This window comes from Diadema setosum, chromosome 9 (genome assembly GCF_964275005.1).
Source record: "Diadema setosum chromosome 9, eeDiaSeto1, whole genome shotgun sequence".
In the NCBI taxonomy this organism is placed as follows: Eukaryota; Metazoa; Echinodermata; class Echinoidea; order Diadematoida; family Diadematidae; genus Diadema; species Diadema setosum.
In genome coordinates this window covers 32,716,556-32,738,735 of record NC_092693.1, presented here as the reverse complement: position 1 = coordinate 32,738,735, position 22,180 = coordinate 32,716,556, and the positions used below count along the sequence as shown (strand labels likewise).

The 22,180-nt window shown below is 39.0% G+C and overlaps 1 protein-coding gene across 1 annotated transcript in view; it reads right to left on the bottom strand.

Moving 5' to 3' along the window:
• The window catches only part of LOC140232811 (uncharacterized), a 129,354-nt gene extending 112,327 nt beyond the window's left edge, over positions 1–17,027 (bottom strand). Inside the window, exon 1 of the mRNA XM_072312928.1 lies at positions 16,699–17,027. Coding sequence (XP_072169029.1) covers positions 16,699–16,839 — 141 coding nt within the window. The 5' untranslated portion in view covers positions 16,840–17,027. The remainder of the gene's footprint in view (positions 1–16,698) is intronic.
• Between the last annotated feature and the right edge of the window lie 5,153 nt (positions 17,028–22,180).

Here is a 22,180-nt window from a genome sequence, read left to right as displayed (position 1 = left end):
CATCGCAAGCTAACTTTAACCATGCTTTAACCAATTTCCACTGTGTGATGAGAACATTATATAATTATCATAATTATGTAAACCAAGGGTCCAAATAAGTACCGCATCTTTTACAGGATCATAATCAATTAAACAACCACTACGCTCAGAAGAAATCATATTTTGTTTCTTCAGTAATTTGCCTGTATGCTTTTATGTTCGTTAAAAACCCTTGACGATCAAAACGCTAACCCAGATAAAAAGTCGGTTACGTTTTCTTTCGTCTATATCTGTGTGATCACAGTTACTTGGAAAGCACTTCAGTGTAAACTTTTTTTTTCATTTTTCTTTCAAATCCATACATTTTGGGACTCTTCGTCCTTGAATTTACATGTACATCGGAGATTCACCTAGCATTTTTATTTATCCATTCATTTATTTATTTATAAACAATTTAATTAACACAATAACCACAAACTGAATATGTTGTAAGTAGGTCACCGTGTAATATCAGAGAACATCATAGCGGTGAAACCACTATAAGTGTGTCATTTATTTAGGTAAGCTACTTAATGATATGTTTCTTTTATCAATGATATCTGACCTACCATCCAGCAGCAGGGGCTAAAAATCTTACTTAATTTCAACCCGCATTCGTTGGCGGTGATTTTGTAGATAATGGATGAAAGGAAAAAGTAGTGATACCATTTAGCCTACTACTTATCTTTACCCATCAGGCTTGATCCCCCCCCCCCCCCGCTATTCTTTTTTCTCTCCCTTTTGCTTTGAGATTCGCACATATTTTGCGTTTTTCTCACGCAGATTAGCATGTTTTTGTTTTGTTTTTTATCAGATTCATACCTTTCGAGATACCTCGGCGGCTTATATCCTCCATCATGCCCCTTGGCTGCAAATTCGTTTGTAATCCTTATCATCGACTATATCACATCCGAGATCAGACAAACAATATCTCATCGAAAAGAGGGAGAGGGAGAGAGATGTATATGGAAAATGTATTTGAGAGATAGCTGATGTTATCAGACACCGAACATTGCAATGATCGTGATAATACCATCCTTCCTCGACAAGAGTTAACCTCTGGTTCCGAGCGGGAATGTCGTATTAAGGGATCTATCATGCATCATCTTAAAACCCATCATATCGCAGGCCAGGGACGGAAGTATACATGCGCACATTATCATATCAACTTCCATCGATGTTTACCGTCTTGTAATCACTGGTAATAGCTTTGCAGATATGGATTTTGATTAGCCTTCGTATCCTCTCAGAGCAATTTCCTCCACAGATGGCAGTTGGCATCAGAACTGTTGGTGTCAAACAAACTGATCAACTTCTTGCATATTTCAAACATATATTATTTCAAACATAATATTAAAACCTATTCAATTCAGTCCCACATGAGGTAGGCCTACATAATATCAAGGAAGATGCAGCTGAGATGATCTTCGAACTATTAAATAGTATTTACCTGCCAGTGAAAGTTGCTTTTGATCGTCAGTTAACAGTCAGTTTGTTTGTTTGTAATTTTGAAGACCGAGTATGAACTTTGAGGTTGATTGGAAAAGATGGACGTCAGTATCCCTTTCTTCTGGGGTCATCTTACAACATTAAAAGACACTAGCTCAAGAAATCGATCTAGCAATCACCCTTTAAAGTATACTTTTTATAGTATCTTTTTTTTTCCTTGGGGGTAATCATGATTCCACACACTAAATCAGGCACGTTTTCAGATCATTTCCAGTTGACTTGAACTGATGCCCTGCGGTGCAACCTGTAGCTACACAAACTCGACATGTTGCTGATTTGAAGAGGAGCCCCTCCCCCCCCCCCTCCCTCTTTTACTCCTCTTTTCTTTTCTTGTCTCCTCTATTTCTCCTTACTAATTCTGTTTCGGTTTATGAGGGTAGAACTCTTTGTTTCGAAAGAGGATATCCTTTATATTAATCTCAAGTGCATAGCGTAATTTATGCCTCCATTGGGATTTCGAGCACTCCATGCCAATTTGCCCGTGATGTTGAAAGACTTTCACATATCATTCATGTTGCACATGCCAGAGGCTGGATTGAGGAGGAGGAGGAGGAGGTGGGGGGGGGGGGGGGGGCTGAGATCTGTTCCTGCTCTCTGCTCTTTGCTGAAAATATCGACGCCTTCCTTCCCGGAGATTACCTTTCAAGAATTTTATTCTATCATCCAGGGATGCGAGAGGAGACGTTGGTAGCCTGTTTAAAAGACCCACTAACTGTTTTATACGCCTTGTGACGTTCCTTTTTTCCTTCACTCGATTGATAATAAAGAAAAATGGACTTTGACAAAGACTACAACTTTGGCCAACGTTTGAAACAAGTAAATAAACTTGGACCAAACCCAATCCCATAACTTTGTCGTACCAAAGATGAGAAAGTAAATCGAGGGAAAATTATGAAAAATCAGTAATAGCAGCTCGATAACAGACTAACTAGCTGTAGAGGAGTTCTTTAAAGGCCCGGTCCCACTGGCCGACGGACACAAAGCGTATGCAGAAAGGACACAGCGGACGAGCAAAATTTCGGGGATGGCTTCATCCACTTTCATCCGCTCCAGAAATTGACAAAATTGGCGAAAATTGGCGGTAACAGAACGGAAATAGAACGGACGTGGGTAGTATGTAGTGGGGATGTCAAACGGATGTTCATCGGAAGCCTAGCGGATGAAAGCGGATGGAAGGGGATGACAGCTCCGAATTGGTTACCGGAGATAATTGCGAAACGGACGCATAGCAGAAAAAGCGGATGCAGAGTGGATGCAGAGCGGATGCAGAGCGGATGCACAGGGGATGCTTTCGAAATGCTTTAGATACGAGATGCATACGCTTACATCCTTTCTATTAACGTGCTATTAACGATGTAAAGACGTTCCACGTACCATATCTTTCCTCCCTCTTTCCGTTTTTAGCTGCAGCGGATGTGAGTTGCGAGGATGCCCAGAGGATGCAGAAAGGATGCAGCGGACGTTTAAGGGATGCCGCACGGACATACAACGTTTGTTGCTCGTATGTCGCGGATTTACATCGTACACAGCGGAAAGTTCATCCGTTCTAAAAGTTTTAAGCAGCTTAAAACTTTTTGCGCGGATGAAATCACAGTGGACGGATGCTCGATGGATAGAGCGGATGAAACACGTATGCGATGGGTACACAGCGGATTCGTAGCGTTTTCCAACGGATGGCAAGATTTTTTGTACGCTTTACATCCTCTTTGCATCCGTAAGTGCAGTGGGACCGGGCCTTTACAAAGTGCAGTTCACCGGGAGACGATCGAGTCCCTTTCCCTTTAAATAAGTAAAAGGGACTTTTCTTGTTTTAGAGTAGGCGCTACATAAGGGCTTTTTACACTTGTGTTTCTTAACCCCGGACTTTCTCTGACCCAGGATTATCGTTAGTCCCGTACCAATTTTTTCAGCTTTTTACACTCGCCAATTAGTCCCGTACTATCTCTTGTCCGGGGCTAAGGAGAAAACTGACCTTTTTACACTCGTATTTCTTAGCCCCGGACTTTCCAAACCACATGAATATTCATAATTACGCTGTGTACTGTACACGTACACGCACGCACCGGCAGCACTTGATTACCTCGTTTCTGATGGGTCAGTGAGGGTCGGACTTCGTCTCCGTTGCTTAGCCCAGGATTATTTTTTCGTTCTGTTTACACTCACTTGCTTGGCACCGCAATTGCGGTGCTAACCCCTGCTATTTTGCAGGGCCAGATAGTACCGTACTATCGGTGGGGCTAGCCCACTTTGGCAAAAACGAGTGTAAACAGAAAGTGGGATAAGGATAGTCCCGTACCAACGGTGGGGCTAAGGCCCCCCCCCCCCCCTTAGCCCCACCGATAGTCCGGGGCTAAGCAAAAATTTACAAGTGTAAAAAGCCCTTTAGATTCAGAAAACACATTCAAATTTTGAGTAGTTACATCTTAGTCTCTTAAGGATTTCTGAAGTCTTGGGATTGAAGTGAAACACGTTGGTTTATTTGGTTGTGAAATACAAAAGTTTATTCGACTTTTTGGACATTTTCACTACACATGTCTACATACGTCTCTGTGGAGATTTATTTCTCGGTGATATTAGATGTTTGTCTGTATAATTGATGCTGTCGTTTTAGGCTTTGATCTTGTGCACATGGTACTGCTGCGTGAGACGGCCGGGCGTTATACAATCACATGAGCAGAATCATAACCTTATACGATTATCTTAACCACAGGAAAAGGGAAGCAATTGGATTATCACAGCTGTGTGATATGACTGACTGCGGGGATCACTGAAAACGCAGGCATAAACACTGATGACATACTCAAAGGTATGGAATTTGATATGAGGCATAACAAAATAGCTCTTGCCTTGGTACTTTGCTGGTTTTAGGTTATTAGCTTTATACCACATCAGATACTCTTCTCCCACCAAAATACAGTTTTCCTGACGAAACTCTTTCATACAATATTCTATTTCTGCGACGGAGGAAGGCTACATTTAGGCCTATACCATTCAATTAGTAAAAACAGCTTCGCGAGATTTATATAGGCCTACCTACAAGAAAATGACATTGTGTCACGATCTATAAATATAATTTGTATTCAATCATTCTTTTTCGGGGAACTTTTTCTTTGTCAGCAATACTCCTATTCATCTGTCAACTATGAGGGCTTTTTTAGCTTAGACACAATCTACTTCATCAGCCCGCTTCTTAATGCCATTATACACGGGACGATTTATCTCGCAGAAATCAGGTCTATTCAATATTCCATCCAATGATCTCGTCTTTGTATTTTACTCCTTGTCTACAGAAACGTTGAAGATAGCTTGTAAGGATGAAATGGAGGATCATGTGCTTTCAATCGCTATGTTTCGCATAAATGGATTATTTGATATGGATATTGTCATTTTAATTTCTTTTTCCCCTTAGGTACATACTGCTTTTAAATCCTTCATTAATGTCGTTTTACACAATATTGGATAATTTTGCACCGTCTGAAGCCATAAACGTGTCACATGGAACTGTATATAACTAGTGAAGCAGCACTCATTCAAAATTCATCCCCCTCTCCTTCCCTCCTCTACCCCCTCCTCCTCTACCCCCTACCCTCTCCCTCTACCCCCTACCCTCCCCCTAACTTTGCTTGACTACAATTTGTTTTCTTCTTGTGTTCTTGTGGTACTAGATCTTAGTACATATTGTATAGTAGTAATCAGTATCACACAACTTTGAATGATTGTGGTATTTTAATGTATTTCTTTGTTTTGGCTACCACTGAAATAGTTCAAAATACATAAAGTTCATTTGTTTGATAAATCAAAGTCTTTTACAGTACTTTGTAAGCAATAAGGTGATGATAAGGATAACTGCCTGCATCTATGTATTGATCTTATGAAGAACTAATCAACACTGCAAGATCTATTTTTGAAAAACCCTATAAAGGGCATCATTTTTTTTCAAAGTGTTCCTTTAAGAAGCTTTACAACCCTTCAATGTGCAATTTCTCATATGATGTAGGGGCAAATATCATCAAAAACACATTTATGATGTTAAAACCTCAATTAAGAAATACGACCTCTACTATAGTCATGACGTGTCCATTGCATGCATTTCAGTCAATTGGAGCACATTATGTCATTGCACTTTACACAAGGCATTGAAGACAAATTCCTCCCATTCTTATCCCAAGACATCCCCGATGGGTATCGAGTTGCCCTTGTGTTCGCAACATTACCACTGCGAATGATGTGATGTGGTACCTACATAAAGCATGTTCGTAATGGAGAAATTACTCAGTTTGTTGGTTTGATTTGGTTTTGTCCTTCGAAAGACAACGTTACTTAGTAAGGGTCGATTATCCTACAGCGCAGGGGAGACCGAGACATGACTGTGGCGCTACCACGGAGCTTGGCAACGTTCTCGTCAACGCTTGTCAAAAGCAGGTGATGTTGGGGTGAAACAATTTGGGGAAGGGGAAATTCCCCCCTGGTGATGCGCTGGGGAGAACATGACGCAGCACCAAGCGCCAGATGACACGTGTGGCGAGCGCATGATTGTCTCTTTCGACCGCAGCATGATGACGGAGGCATGTGTGTTCCCCATGTCGCCGACTTCTTACTTGACTTCTTCTTGTCTGGTATACAAAGTACGTATAGCTCGGAAGACGTGTTCCATCCGACTGACATCCTCCGTAACGTCATGTGATTGAGGAATGCTGTCAAGGCTTTCCCTGTCACGTGACTAAATCTCCAGGTGGAATGACAAACCTATGCTTTCCGTTCAGTCTTCAGTTTTCAGATCATAAGTTTCTATTCATTCAAGTTTTACGAGGGGCAATCAACCATGATATTGATATTAAAGAACAGTAGAAACAGACAGGAAACTCTTCCTGAAGCTTCACATTTTCCAAACGGTAAATGACGAAATCTATACAACAAAGCTGGGTGGTACGTTTGACAGTAAAACATCTCTTCCATTCGACTATCTTCCTGCTCCGGAACTGGGGAGGGGAGGGGGTAGCAAGAGGTATGCTGAGGTGAACACACCAATGTCATAGGCAAGTACAAATGCCTGCAAATGCATTGAACGAAATGTGATATTCGGGGCCTATCTAAAATGTTGTGTCTATTATTATGAAGATAAAGATAAAGATGAAATCTAGTTCTGTTCGCGAAACAACCTCCACAATCCTACCACCCCCATAAACATACTTATCTTCTTCTGGTGAGTATCTATCGCTTTTCTAGACAACACTTGCTCCTGAGACCACGTCACCCTTGCCATAACCATAACTGATTCTCAACGGTCGATTTTAACGACACCACGGAGTGTGCGGAGTGACAGCAATGGGGTCTACGTTGTTCCCGGGGCTGGGGGTCGCCGTATATCAGCGCCAACTCACCCCCCCCCCCCCTTTTTTTTTTTCGTCTGTGGCACACAATTTATCTTATACTTCTTTTCTTTTTCCCTTTATTCGGAAGGGGGAGAAGGATGAGGGAATAATCCGAAAAGAAAAAACAGAAATCCGTCAACGTGAAATAATAATCACTTATTATACAGTACAGTACCATTAATATGGAACGTGACTAAATCAGTAGAGTTTAAGGAGGGAAGTCATGACATATTGAAAATACCACACATCATAGGAGAATAGAATGAACCACTATGGCAATTGTATTTTTTTCTGCCGATGAATCAAATATCGCCATTTTATTCGTGTCCGTCACAGCATGGAGGTGGGAACAAATCCACTTCTTTCCCAACTCCGGCGTAACGCACACGCACGCACGCACAATACAAATACGATATATGCATACATCCGAAATACACCATGTTCAAGGACGTACTCGGCGCAGACAGGAATCAAACTCCGGATCAACGAAGTCCAGTCAACAGTGTTCCTTAACTTGTCGATGTGGAGGGATAACGCGACGAAATCTTTTTTTTTCTCCCTCTCTCTCTCTCTCTCTCTCTCTCATTTAAATAAATCAATTTATTTTCAAAGGTACCGTTTACCATTGGGAGCAGTGCTTAAAAAATGTTCGAGTTATCACATTAGTAGGCACCTATAGGTCAGTTGTATCATCAAACCTCCTTCCATAATATCAAAAATTCACAGTAAAGTCTAAAATGTTAAAGGGTGTGTACAGTTCTGGTCGAGGTGAGGATTCAGTTTATAACGTTTTGCGAGATATTCAGAAACCACTCTATGAAATGTCAAAGAACATGCAATTCTAAGGGGTATCAAAAGTTTATTTGATGAACATCGGTTTTGAAATGGCTGAGATATCCAAAAACAAGGTGAAACAAAGAGATCCTATAAGAAAAGGGGTGGCCTGTCGCCTTTTATTATTACCACTTTTTTGGATATCTCAGCAATTTAAAAACCAATTTTCATCAAATAAACATTGAATCCTTCTTAAAATTACATGCTCTTTCATATTTCATATAAGGTTTCTCAATATCTCACTTATTAAAGGGATAGTAGAGTGTTGGTGGAGATGAGAATTGGGCTTTTAACTTTTTGCGAGATACCAAGAAAACACTTATAAAATAGTACAGAGCATACCAGTTTAAGAGGAATCCAAAGTATATTTGATGAAAATTGGGTTTGGAATGACTGAAACATCCAAAAACAAAGTAAAACAAAGCGATCGCAATAAAGTGTGGGTCCCACACTTTATTAGAATCGCTCCGTTTTGGATATCTCAGTCATTTCAAAACCGATTTTCATCAAATAAACGTTAAATTCCTCATGGAATTACATGCCCTTTCATATTTCATAAGAGGTTTCTCATTATCTCACCAAAAAATGTTAGAAACCTGAAATTAGGTCTCAACCAAAACTATACAATCCCTTTAATGTTTAAAACATGAATCCCCACCTCAACCAGTACTGTACAGTCCCTTTAAAGGATATATCTTTATCTATTATAAGAACAATTTTATTGTGACTATTGTTTGTTTGTTTGTTTTATTTTTCTTCCAACACAATTTTACACATAAATCAAGATTCTTTTCAGTAATTAAATATCACATGAAATACCAGTAAGCAGATTATTGTTCACATTTTGTCTATATTTAACAATACTTAGCATTGATTATACTGCTTAACATTCTTACGTCGGTTGTTTTTATATCATTATAATGACTACACAATCATCGCACGTTATGTGCTCCTTGGCTCCCGCGTAAACTTCATAAGCTCAAACGCATATCTCCTTTGGAAGCTTTTTTTTTTCAGTTTCTGTCTTCAGGTCTTTGTTAGATTTGTTGTTGTTGTTGTTGCTGTTGTTGTTGTTGTTATGCTTTTGATATTTTCCCTCTCTAAATTCATTCATCTGAAGGACCTGTCAAAGAGTGGACAGATTTATTTTTGTAGGCTGGTTATTGGCATTTAATTTGGAGGACATAATTATAGCCTCCCGTTGATGGACACCAATTCAATAACATTATTATTATCATAATTATTATCATCATTGATATTATTAATATTATTGTTATTATTACTACTACTATACCATTACTTTGTATACTATTTTTGAAATAATAACATTGATGATAATGATAATAATGATAATAGTAATGCCATTAATAATCATGATAATGATCATAACAATGGTTGTTCACATAAATTTGAATAGGACATGGCATTTATTCTTAAGTTGAATGTGGTGACGAGTGATTCTAAAACAGATGATGAATCAAGTACAAAACAAAACAACAAGGCAATCGCCAAATTGTGTCTCGCCCATTCGCGTACAAGGAATTAATATTTTTTATAATTCCCAGAAGTTAATTGACCTGCTTATGACCTTTGACCTTGTGGTGACCTTCAACACCCTAAGGGACATTTACCATCCAAGTTTGGTCACAAACGGACAAAGAGATCAAAAGTAATGAGCCATAATCGAAATGCGCCATAAAAACTTAACATTGAGCCCTAAAAATTTGTTGACCCCTTTCTGTGACCTTTGACCTTGTGATGACCTTTAACTCTCCAAGGGACATCTACCGTCCATGTTTGGTCACAAACGGACATAGGGATCAAAAGTTATGAGCCACAATCAAAACACGCCCTAAAAACATAACATTGGGCCCTAAAAGTTTGTTGACCCCTGTCTATGACCTTTGACCTTGTGACGACCTTCACCTCCCCAAGGGACATCTTCCATCCAAGTTTGGTCACAAACGGACAGAGGGATCAAAAGTTATGAGCCATAAACGAAATGCTCCCTAAAAACTTAACATTGGGCCCTAAAAGTTCGTTGACCCCTGTCTGTAACCTTTGACCTTGTGGTTACCTTCAACTTCCCAAGAGATATCTACCATCACCCAAGTTTGATTGCCATTGTAGCAACATGTGCTGAGTTACGTGTGATAAGAGAGTCTTGCAAGTAAACTTTAACGTGTGACCTCAAATGACCTTTGACCTTATCATGTGACCCCTTACGGCATCATAACATCAAGGTACCCCCAGTGCACCCATCACCCAAGTTTGATTGCCATTGTAGCAACATGTGTCGAGTTACGTGTGATAAGAGAGTCTTGCAAGTAAACTTTAACGCATGACCTCAAATGACCTTTGACCTTATCCTGTGACCTCCAACGGCACCATAACATGAAGGTACCCCCAGTGCATCTATGACCCAAGTTAGGTTGCAATCCAAGCAACTTATGTGAAGTTATTTGTCAAAAGAGAGTCTTGCAGGTAAACTTTAACATAGAAAAGAGAGTCTTGCACATACTCTTCAATATATGACCTCAAATGACCTTTGACATCATCACATGACCTCCGACCACACCATAACATGAAGATACCCCTAGTGCTTCTATCACCCAAGTGTGGCTGCCATTGCTGTAACAGTTGCCAAGTTATACATCATAAGAGAGTCTTGCAGGTAAACTTTAACATTTGTGACGGACGACGGACGACGGACGGACGACGGACGACGGACGGACGACGGACGGACGACGGACGGACGCCACTTGGATCCCTTAGTCTCGCCTTCACCTCCGGTGGGCGAGACAAAAATGAATACATAGCATAAAGTCTGGTATTCTGCTATCCATCTACACAGAATACGTCCCATAAGCCGTAGATTAGGCCCGGGCAAAATATTGTGCTCCGTGTCATAAGCCCGAATTTCAAATTGAATATGAAGAGCATTTGGCCAGAAATCGGCTTCACAAATTAATGTCACCGCTGGCGCTACGTACATCCGATTGTAATTTCATTTACCCGCTTCTGGGAGTGCTGAAAAGTGAGAGAGGGCAAATGATGGGAAGAGCGGCAGTCCATTTTACCAGAAGTCATCAAGGAAAGTCTTTGAAAAAGCAAACAAAAAGATGTATACTTGTCAACAAGAAGATTTTTATCGCATTTCAGTTTTTCTAACAACATATACATGAGGTTGTGAAATGTCAGGCTATATAATAGCCTATACTGTTTGATACGGGCAATTTGAACATCAAAATCAAGTAACATTGTGATACAAATGGGCCTACACCAACATGTTCTGGCCATGCGACTGTGACCTAGCTGATACCTTCTCATCTGGTTTGCATTGGGCGTGAATGTTATTCCTTCTAGATTCGTCAAGGCGAAAACGATTATGGTCCAGTACTGGTACACGGAAAAGCAATTAAGTGCGTATCGTGCAATTGGGCTTTTAGTGATAACATCAGAACAGAAAATCAGAATATTAAACTTTTCTTGAAGTCTTTGTAGTCATACATTGGGGTGGTTTTTTTTTTTTACTACTTTAGTATAACAAATTGTCGTACTCAATAACATGAAAGAGGCTTCCCACTAAGCTTCTAAATAACCCCTTGCCACTGAGTTATTACTTTGTTTTGAAGTTTGCTTTGATCTCATCGGTTTCATTAACATAACTTCGTCTTTAACCCTCTGCGTACCACATCATTATAACCTGCTCATAGGTTTCTCTATCAAATTTGTGCGCATTTGACTCAATGGCAATGCGGTGAGTCAATAAATCCATAACCTGCTCTGAATTCTAGACGAGGTTATGAGTGCAATGTGTCCTTGATGTGGTTTTGATTAGTTTGTATAGGCAATCATGCTTCCGGTATGGCTTTGAGACATGAGAATATTATTCCCAAATGTTTCCTGCGTGCGTTTATAAATAACTACACTATAGAGTAAAAACTTAACTGCCTCAACTTGAACACAGGATTGAGGGAATCACGGGGGGGGGGGGGCTCTCCTACCTCTTTGAATGAAAATATGACGGTGCTGGGGGGGGGGGGTGGGGTGGCCCCTCCCTGGACGTACCGTTCGTTAGCAAATAGACATGAAATTTGATACCAGTGTCTAACCATCAAGAGGATTTGTTACACTTGGCATTAAAAAGCGATAACATGCCTGATGGGGATTATATATTATTACAATTACATAATAATATCATGACACTCATGGATGCGACTGAAACACTCTCCTGTAATGTAGCCTTGTGATACATGGAATGAGAGTGTTGTGGAGCAATTATCACCGAGTTATCGCGGAAGATACACAGCTGAATCTTGCTTGATTCTAGTTTAGCTATAGGCCTACCTATAACTCTCCATTTCATGCCCGCAACACACCCATCTCCCCCCTTTTTTTCAGTCCCTCTTGGATGGCAACCAAGTAGACCATATAGGCATGATTCCCGCAAGGCTAGTAAGGCTACAAGGCCGAATGTAAGTTCGTTCATGGGGTGAGGGTAGGTGTCGATAGGTGAGGAAAGGTTCATCACCCATCCGTTACTGTACCATTCTAGTTATCTGGCTGCTGTACAGTTAAAGAGAGTCTTTTAAAGCAAGACCTTTTTAGGAGCTGGCAGGTGTATAGAGATTGACAGGTGTCTGTGGTGGATTGTTTTCACATTTGAAATGTCTTTCGGTAATGCTGATACATGCACCGACTCAGACAGCTACAATACGAAACTGGCGCAAACCTTCGGTGGTTATTGTACTGTCTGCCTTATGACCTAATTCTCTTTACCAGTCATGCTATATAAGGAAGGAACTTGGAACCAATCCGTGCAGAGAGGTCTTACGAACGCTGCCCCGTTTACATCTCATGTAAGAATATCCAAAGTAGCTTGGCGCCAAACGCGCTAACCGGGGAGGTCATGGGAGCTCAAAACTACCTGCACTATCCGATCACTTTGCTACCCTTCATGGGTGAGATTAAAATGAATAACATACAAGGAAATTGTATGTATACGTATATATATATATATATATATATATATATATATATATATATATATATATATATATATATATTATATAATATATGTTGATTAGGTAATCCACGTGTTGGCAAGATAAAAAGATAAGTAACAAAACTGGAACAAAGTTCATGCTGTATCACCAACGGTTTATTTCTGCACACAAATTTTCGAGCGTCTCGCCGAAAAATAAATAAAATATAATATATGTATATATATATACATGTATTGTGTGTATATATACATATATAGTATATAATCATGTATAATGTGTGTGTGTGTGTGTGTGTGTGTGTGTGTGTGTGTGTGGGCGCGTGTAGCTCCAACTGCGTTTTTTCCTGTCTGGTCTTTATTTTGTTATAATCACGCACTTAAAAATGTTGTAGAAAGTAAACGAATTGTCAAAGCATCATCATCATATTGACGTACGGAGTAGGCCTAATTGTTCATAGTATCAGGAAATACACATGCTTAGTTGTGGCATAATGGATAAGACTCCCGACTCCCGATCGGAGGACCCGAGTTCGAATCCCGCCCAGTGCTGTACGTCCTTGGACGAGATGTTTTTACCCACTGTGTCCCTCTCGACCCAGGTGTATAAATGGGTACCTGGCAACGCTATAGGGTAATAATAATAGCAGGGCCCTCTGGTAGAGCAGTGGCAACACTGAAGAGGCTACCCTGGGCAAATAAGACCTTATTATTATTATTATCATTATTATCATTATCATTATTATTATTATTATTATTATTATTATTATTATTATTATTATTATTATTATTATTATAATTATTAAAGATCTCACAGTAATAAAAATGCCCACATTGCGGTACGACCTGCGTATATAGGTAGGAGATTGAGATAATTTTCAGCTATTTATCTAGGCACCTTTTTATTTATTTATTTATTCATTTATTTATTCATTCATTCATTCATTCATTCATTTTGGAGGGTAATATTACGTGTGGGATGGTTGTTTCCATTTCTGATTCTGCTTTGCATCTAAGTTCTTTGTGGGTGCGTGTGAATGGTGTGTCGGAAAGTCCTATGAAAATAATAATAATAATAATAATAATAATTCCTTTGCACTTATTTGTAAGTAAAATAGCTAATTTGTTTTTGCTTTTAGACGGTCTACAAATTTATACAGCTTGCTGATACAGTGTGTTACATTAATTTTTGCTCTCATTTGTTTTCATATTAAAATTATGTCAAAGCTGTGCGTGTGCGTGCGTGTGTGTTTGTTTGTTCAATTGTATAGTATCCTTGCATATTTTAGTTTTTGATGTGTTGACTGTTCTGTTTCTTTTCTTTTCTTTTCTTTTCTTTCTTTTTTTTGACCTTTTTCCTGCAAATTTCTCAGCCAGGACAGTTCTGATTTTCGTAAGAAAGTGTCGACAGCTAGAAATTAAAAAGTAACATGCGAGTCTGTTTCTCTGTTTATATACAGCGTGCATTTCGCTCTGAATGTCCTGAATATCCTTTTAAAAAAATCAATGTAGAATTCCTTGCAGATAACGGCGACTCTTTCACTTGACAGGGGCTGTTAATGTTGTTGAATCCAAGATGTGGGGCGATGAAATAGTATTAAAATGGGCTACCGCAGCTAAAGTTTGATGACTAAGTGGATTTTTGTCGAGTTGTGCGCAGACATACTCAACTTATAACCCATGACTACACGGGTCGACACGTCGGAGAGAATGCGGGGGTGAAAACTATGCCAGACAAAATAAACATCCGTCCACATTCTTCACTGAACCCTAGGATCATTGATGGAACATTCAGTTTTCTGTAACCATTTCTTTTCGCCTCCCAACCCAAATCTGACATCGGGCAAATGTTTGTTCAGAACATTACCCTTGGATTAAGGGTAATAAAGTCGATCTGTTCGGGCTAATTAATATTCAATCGGAAAAAGTACGGTAAATTAAGTTATCACGCAGTATGTTTAGTTCAAAGAGTATAGTGGTCACTATTAACCTACACCTTTATTTTATTATAATTTGAATCCCTCTATTTTGAATATTTGGATATTATAGATTAAGCCCCTCCTTCTAGTATACATGTAATATAAAAGTGACCATGTGCTTTGAAAATGAGTTCTCTCTTTCACCCTCTTCGGGTAAAGACACATAAAGCGTTGGTCTCCCTTGCCATCCCTCTTTAGGGGCGATATATGGCCGTCGGATAGGGAGTACCTATTACACCTATTACATCGAATACTGTATCGGTTAAATCTGGCATATTCCATCGTCGCCTGGGATATTATCACAATTATTATAATTGCTGTCATATTCCGAAGTGAATATTTCTTCGAATAAATAAAGAGCCTGGATTGCACATGTACATGAACTGGTCTCTTGGTCTCTTCTGTGGAGCTGTATGTCGAGAAAACATTACCAATGTAACACCGCCAATACGCCATCGAACATCAACTACAAAATAAAGGTGTTACAATAACATTTCTATAATAACAATTAGGGTAATAATAAATAAAGTAACACTGCAATTACAAAAAAGTGGTAGTTTGAAGGTGGATATCAAGTTAACATTTCACCTCATCTATTTCGTATTTGTGAATGGGATCGATACCATTATAGTTTATGAAAACATGGCGTGCCACCTGGTGAATTAAAGGCCTAACTTGTTTTACTTTAAAACTGATTGTATTGAAACTTTGATTTCTATATAGACTTACCTCCATTTGTCCTATTAAATGTCATATCACGCATTGTTTGAGCTATAGTCAAATAAAATGCATGATCAACAACCAAAAACATAAAAGTAAACAAGTTTATACTTTCCTTCCGGCGCAACCTCGCCTGAACGAATAAAATGTCGAAGATCTACACTTGGTTATATTGACACATTGGTAGTTACGAATATTAAAATATTATATGAGAAAAAAATAGCTTGGCAAGTCTCACCCTACCAATCTCTATAATGCACAGATTAATTGCAAAACATACGAGTTGTCAACAGCCATTACAGACACATGAATTTGGCCAACCGAAATTAATGTCAACTTCAGTTTTCTGCCCATATAAGCTTGTGGTTTCATGTTTTCTGCACATATAATTGGGATGAGCATGATGTGGAATATCGCCAGAGGAATTGATCAATTATCGTTCGACTGCACTATGTGGAATTATCCCACTGTAATTTGGATTACGCCAGTCTGACTTCAAACCCTTTCCTTCGTTGTAAAAAAAAAAAAAAAAAAAAAAAAAAAATAGAAAGAACAACAACAGACTAACCACATCTTATAGAGGCTGAGACGCGAATATACAGCGCAGAAAAGAGAGATATCGGGATTGAAAAATACGGGTAGTTCCACAGACAGCGATCATGACCCTATTGGCGCTAGACCTCAAGAGTTGAAAAAGAGCAAAAAATAAACAGTGCGAGGAAATGGAGTTTGACAGTTCAACCAGACAGCATAACACTGGCTCATTATTGAAACGAATGTTTCCCATGCGACTTGTCTGCGCCTGAGCGTCTGTTGGAAGTGCGTGTGAAAATTGCGGCCACTGGCGCGAAACCACCAATGGGCAGTCGTTCATTCATTCAGGGTCAACCGATGACTGGGATGCACACTTATCACCACTTGTGCGTGTAAACAGCGTGTTACACACACACACACACACAAAAAAAAAAAACAAAAAAAAAAAAACGAGTGAATGTAGTCTGCTTCCGACACTGACGCTGGAAAAAAAAGTCGGGAAGTGAATAAATCTAAGACCCAACTTGTAGAAAACAGCTTGTCATGAATCGAAAATATTTTTTGCTCGGCTTAATCAAGTTCTACTCGCAAGACTACACTGGTCATCAAAAACAGTATGACTATGAAAATAACGTCAATCATTAAAAATCAACAGTCATGCAGAACATCCCCTCAATTTCCAGTCTGGTGATATTTACGATTTGAGGAGCAGATTGTTTTCACTTACCGCGCTGTTGACACTTGCTCCATTGGCTCCAAGCAGTAGGGAGGTGAAGAGAGCCAGAAAATAGGTAAGTCCCAGGAAGAATTTGGAAGCCATGCCCTTCTTGATTGCAGAGCGGATGCGAGTCTTGCAGAATCCGGGCATACAGCGTGTCGAAAAGTGAAAGCCGCTGCAGAAGGGTGATCACGGCTCAGCAGCGAGCGAGTTGAGGGAGGTCAGAAAACAAGGTGGAGTGCGAATCGGCAGCGGAAGGCGCTCAGCAAACTGTGCCAGCCTTGTAGGCCAACTACACGGAGCAGCAACGGAGCAAACACTGCAAGCTAGTCCGGCAGGTGCTCTCGTGAGAACACGTTTCTTTGCACTGCACAAGATCGTCGATTCTGCGCCCATAAATCCTCTCCGCTAAAGTCTCCCCGACACGCCTCCCGCACGCGAACGTACATCCTTCATTCAGGCAAAGTTTTCCTATTCATGTCCCAAGGAAAAATCTCCTGGATTCTCTACAAACACAAGAGAGGAGGGTAGATTACCGAACGCCCCTTGTTACTATTTTTTGCTGCGGGTGCTTATTTTGCAGAAGAGACTGTAATGTAGTCGTCGTGTGATGGCGGTATTCTGTTGCGAACTGATTTGAACGGTTCTCGCCGACGTAGCATGACGTGAACTTGAAAAAAAAAAATGACATTACACATGACCCCCCCCCCCCGTTTTTACACCATACAAAGGAATACATAAGGTGTCACCACTTTGTCCCCACCCCACTTTGTTTTTCTTACCCCGATGTGCGCAAGCGCCACTAGAATGAAATAAAGGTCTAGATAGAAAGCTTGAAGTGTGATAAGGTTTCGTTTTTGTTTTTGCGCTGAAGACTTTTTTTTTTTGCTTGTTAGCTGATGAAACACGGAAGTGGCACCAGAAGTCTGAAGTGACCCCCCCCCCTACTTTTGAAAACGTGTCGCCTTCCGTGAAGAAGACTGAGAGAATCATTCGATAAAATCGGTCCTATGTACATAAGTTATGAAGGTTTCATGATTGAGTGATCATGAAGGTGTAATTCACACCATCGTGTTGATTTGGGATGGCCTGCAGTGAGATTAAAAATTAAACAGAATAGAAGAGCGCTGCGATCTATTTGATTGTAACGTCGACTTTACCTCAGTAGAATCACTCCTGTTAAGGCAGATTTCACTCACAATTTCTTGTGATGAACATTACATTTTTATCCTCAAATCGAATGATGTAGCAGTGGCGGATCTAAGGGGCGCACCGGGTGCGCGTCCCCTCTTTATATATATATTTTTTTAAACAAAAGAAATTCAAAGAAAAGATGGAGGGGGACACTTGCGCCCCCTTTAATTTTTATAAAGGCGCCTCCCCTTTTACTGAATTCCCGGATGACCCCATTTATAGTAGTCTTTAGTCATACCGAAAAATGTTGTTTGTGCAGCGTCCATACCTTTCATAACTTCATAATTTCATACCTTTCATAACTTCATAATTTCAACTTCAACTTGGACAGTTTATGTTTAATTTCAACGCAAATGCACTTCCCTGTATATTCAATTCAATGTTTACAAGGAATCAGTTTTTCCATAATTATCCCACCAGGCAATCTTCTGAGTTTCATTTACCCCTTCTGAGAACATTATTGGCTCAGAATACATTTATATACACAGGCCCTAGATTCTGGAATTCATTAAGTTGCGAAATGAAAAATTCTCCTTCTTTGTACTCTTTTAAGCGGAAGTTGAAATCCTTTCTGTTAAACCCTCTCTGATTTTTCGCTTTTATTAACCAAGTCCCAACAACCACAGGGTTCATCATCCAACCATCAATCAATTAATCTCTGAATTTATTATAATGAAATAGCCATCATAATCTCTGCACGGCTGTATGCAGCCACCTGCTGTTTGAAGCACCTCTTCAATTCCCTCTTCAATTTCTTCTTTCGTTTCCCTCTTTTGTTTCCTTGATCAGCGTGTAGGCATTCTCTTTCTTCTTTCCTTCCTTCCTTTTTTCCATCTATTTTGTCGAGTCGTGTCATGTTGCTGTGTGTCTCCTATTTTGTTCCGTCTTGTCTTAAATTATACTTGGCTAAGCATATGCAAATAAGTATTTCATTAGATTTTTCTGTAATTGAGGGGTTCACAATCTACAAGCTTGCTTTTTAGTGGACCTCTCAGTTCTTTTTTTTTTCCAACTGAAACATAACCTTGTATTTTTTTGCGTATACATGCATGTAACTTTATTATTGTATCATTTGATATCATTTGCAAGATGTATGTACACGATTGTGATATGATTCCTAATTTATACTGTGTTATGTTCTGTTGGAAAAAGGAGAAGAATATAATAAAATGAAATGAAATGAAAAATGAAATGATCCCGATGACAGTTATATTAAAATTTTAGATGAAATGACTGGATGGTAAATTCGTAATAACATTATATTTCAAAAGTAAAATAATCCACCGCTTTCGAAAAGTTCATGTGTTCTACTAAGTATAATATCCGATCCGTTATTATTATTTTATTTATTCATTTTTTTTTTTTTTTTTTACATAGGCCTATCACCAGCTGGTATTCATCTTTACAATGGAACGAGTGTGATTAAAATGAAAGATTACAATATGATAATGAAATAAAACAACAAAATGAATGGTAAATATTTTAGGAAAAAATTGGCATTTAGAGGTCATGAGATTTTACAATTTTAATGTCATAATAAGATGACAAAAGTAGCCCTCCCCCACAGATCTGTCCTCTTTATCCTCATTCTCCATTTTACATTCTCTTCCATCTAATTCTACCTTCTCCTTCTGTTCCAGTTCCTCCTCTTTTTTCTCTTTCCTCCTCCTTTTCTTTTTCTTCTTGCTCTTCTTCTCTCGTCTTCCCCTCTAGTCACCCCCATCTCGCCTTCTTTCCATTTCCCTTTTGTTTCAATTTTCTTCTTTCCTTTTCTCCTCTCATATTTTTCCCTCTCTGTAATAACTCTGTCTCATAAGCTATCCCTTTCTCTCTGTTCACTTATAACACAAGACCAAACTAATTTGAAAGCACAGGGGGAGCACGCAGTCTCCCATTATGACAGAATAATATCATTTAAAATGATTCTCAACAGGGGGAAGGGTCACTGGCTTCGGACAAGACAACCTCACTTGACCCGCCCTTCCTTCCTCCCCCCCCCCCCCCCGATCTAGTTGGATGTAGTATCACTCAAACAATAATCCGCTCCAAGGACCTTATGATAAACCAATACTTCTTTTACGGGTTCCACCAAATTATTGCAGCGAGTTGATCTCAGTTTTAGCATGTCACTTTTATAGCAAGAGCATTGCGTCCAAAATCGATACGGATTAATCAATAAAAATGACGAAAGATTCATGGATATTGATACAAATATGAGTTATGGACGGTGTACATATCACAACTGAAAAGATACTACATTTGTATTTAGATAGCCCTACTATTGCTTTGTATTGTTTTATAATCATTGTGGGTGTTATGTGCACGATTATCCTCATGTGCTATGTATTTCTTTAGGCTATATTCCGTTTCAATGCTGCCTGAGATACAGTCCACTTTATTTTAGATACTTAGTAGGCCTCTTACTTTTCTTTCTAAAGATTTTCACTTGAAGTTCTGTATGCCCTGTGCCGTTAATTCCGTGTTGTATTATTTTCTATTGTATCATTTTGGTTTATTCTTTTTTTTTCCACATTATTGAAGTTGTTAACATTAGGTCTATTTATTACTAGTATTCCCTCACCAGAAATACGCTCCCTGTGGATACAAATGGGCGTTACTATTTCCCTTTCTCCCGAACTCAGTTGGAATCACAAGGTGATAAAATCTGGCATTTCCTATTGATGAAGACCTTGGAGAGTAGACCTATTGACGAAAAAAAAAATACCCGAATGTATGGTCAGCCAAAGAATTGCAAAAGAGAATAAGTAGGCCTTTTTAATGATTGCCTGGTTGAAGCACAAAAATGTCTTTCCACCGAACCCTCCAAAAGGGATTTTTTTTCGTTTCATTTCTATGTCAAATGATTTTTACTTGTATATAGGCTCTATCAACATACATAGATAAACGTGTTTGACTTTTGTTTAGTTTTGTTTAGTTTTGTTTCCCCTTTTTGTGTTGCAGGCTATATGAGTCAGCCCATCGGGTTGGGTCAATAAATTGTATGATGTCCATGTAACAGAGGTATCAACTACTTAATTTCACAATGAAGATCATTATGAATGTAGTAAAGTATTGCTGTGTCAATATGATATGAACTTTTCCCCTGCTATGATGCATATTTTAATCAGAAATCGTTCATAAATTTGCAGCAGCGCAAATTAATTATCTTACCTCCAGCTGTTATATGGACATCACGTTTATTTGCATGGACATCACATTGGCAATAGCTTCTCCGGTCTGAAATGGCAACAGGCATGATGCTTAAGCAGAAAACTTGGTGGGATATCGTTTTCTATCTGAAGTTATTACTGGCTTAATCTGCTTGGTTTCATTAATGAGGCCTGCATGTATTCCAATGGCCTATATCATGCACATAATTATGAAAGTCAGTATGGATCTGCGTTTCAATATCATTACTCTTTAATTTCTAGAGTAATTTCGTTTGGAAAATACCCCCAAAACGTGAATATAACACTTTAGATTAAAATCCAACTTTCTACCAAAAAAAAAAAAAAAAATGATGCCAATGATAAATGGATCAGGTGTGAGCTTCTTCAATTTGTCTCCCTCTACAAATTAAATTTGTTATGATCGCAACTGCTGATCTGTATTTTAACAAACATGTCGGAAAAGGAACCACGTGCTTCCGACATGTTTGTTAATTTACAGATCAGCAGTTGCGATCTTAACGAAGTAGAGGGAGACAAACTGAAGAAACTCACAACTGAACCTTAACCTTTCAGAATATTTCCTTTCTTTCATCTAATATCTGGATCACTTATGAAGTTAGGATTGTGATAATTCTGTATTCGAAATAAACAAAGGTGTAAGATCAATATGGACTAAAATGAAAGAGGAGTTTTTTTATTTTTTATTCTACCTTATGAATGCAAGCAATGAATGAAGAAAATGAACTGCAAATATACAACATCAAAATAATATCGAAATTGGATTTCTTGGACTTGAAATGTTGATAAAGAAGTAACTTTTAGCAAGTTCAGGCAATCAAAAACAGTGTTAGATCAATATACCTACGTACGCTCAGCTCGACTACCAAGGAGGTAAAAATGTATTATGATGTAACTTCCATGGAATTCTTGATTTTGATTGGCTGTTGAGTATTGTTGCCATGGTAGTTACCATTGGATGGCAAAGTTACCATAACAGTAACTTTTATGCAACGGGCCCCTGTACTTCATCATCAGTGATCATGGAGTAGTCTCCATGGTATTATTCATGATTCGGTGTCTCCGCCCCATAACCTTACATTAGGCCCCACCTCCATACACTGTAGAGG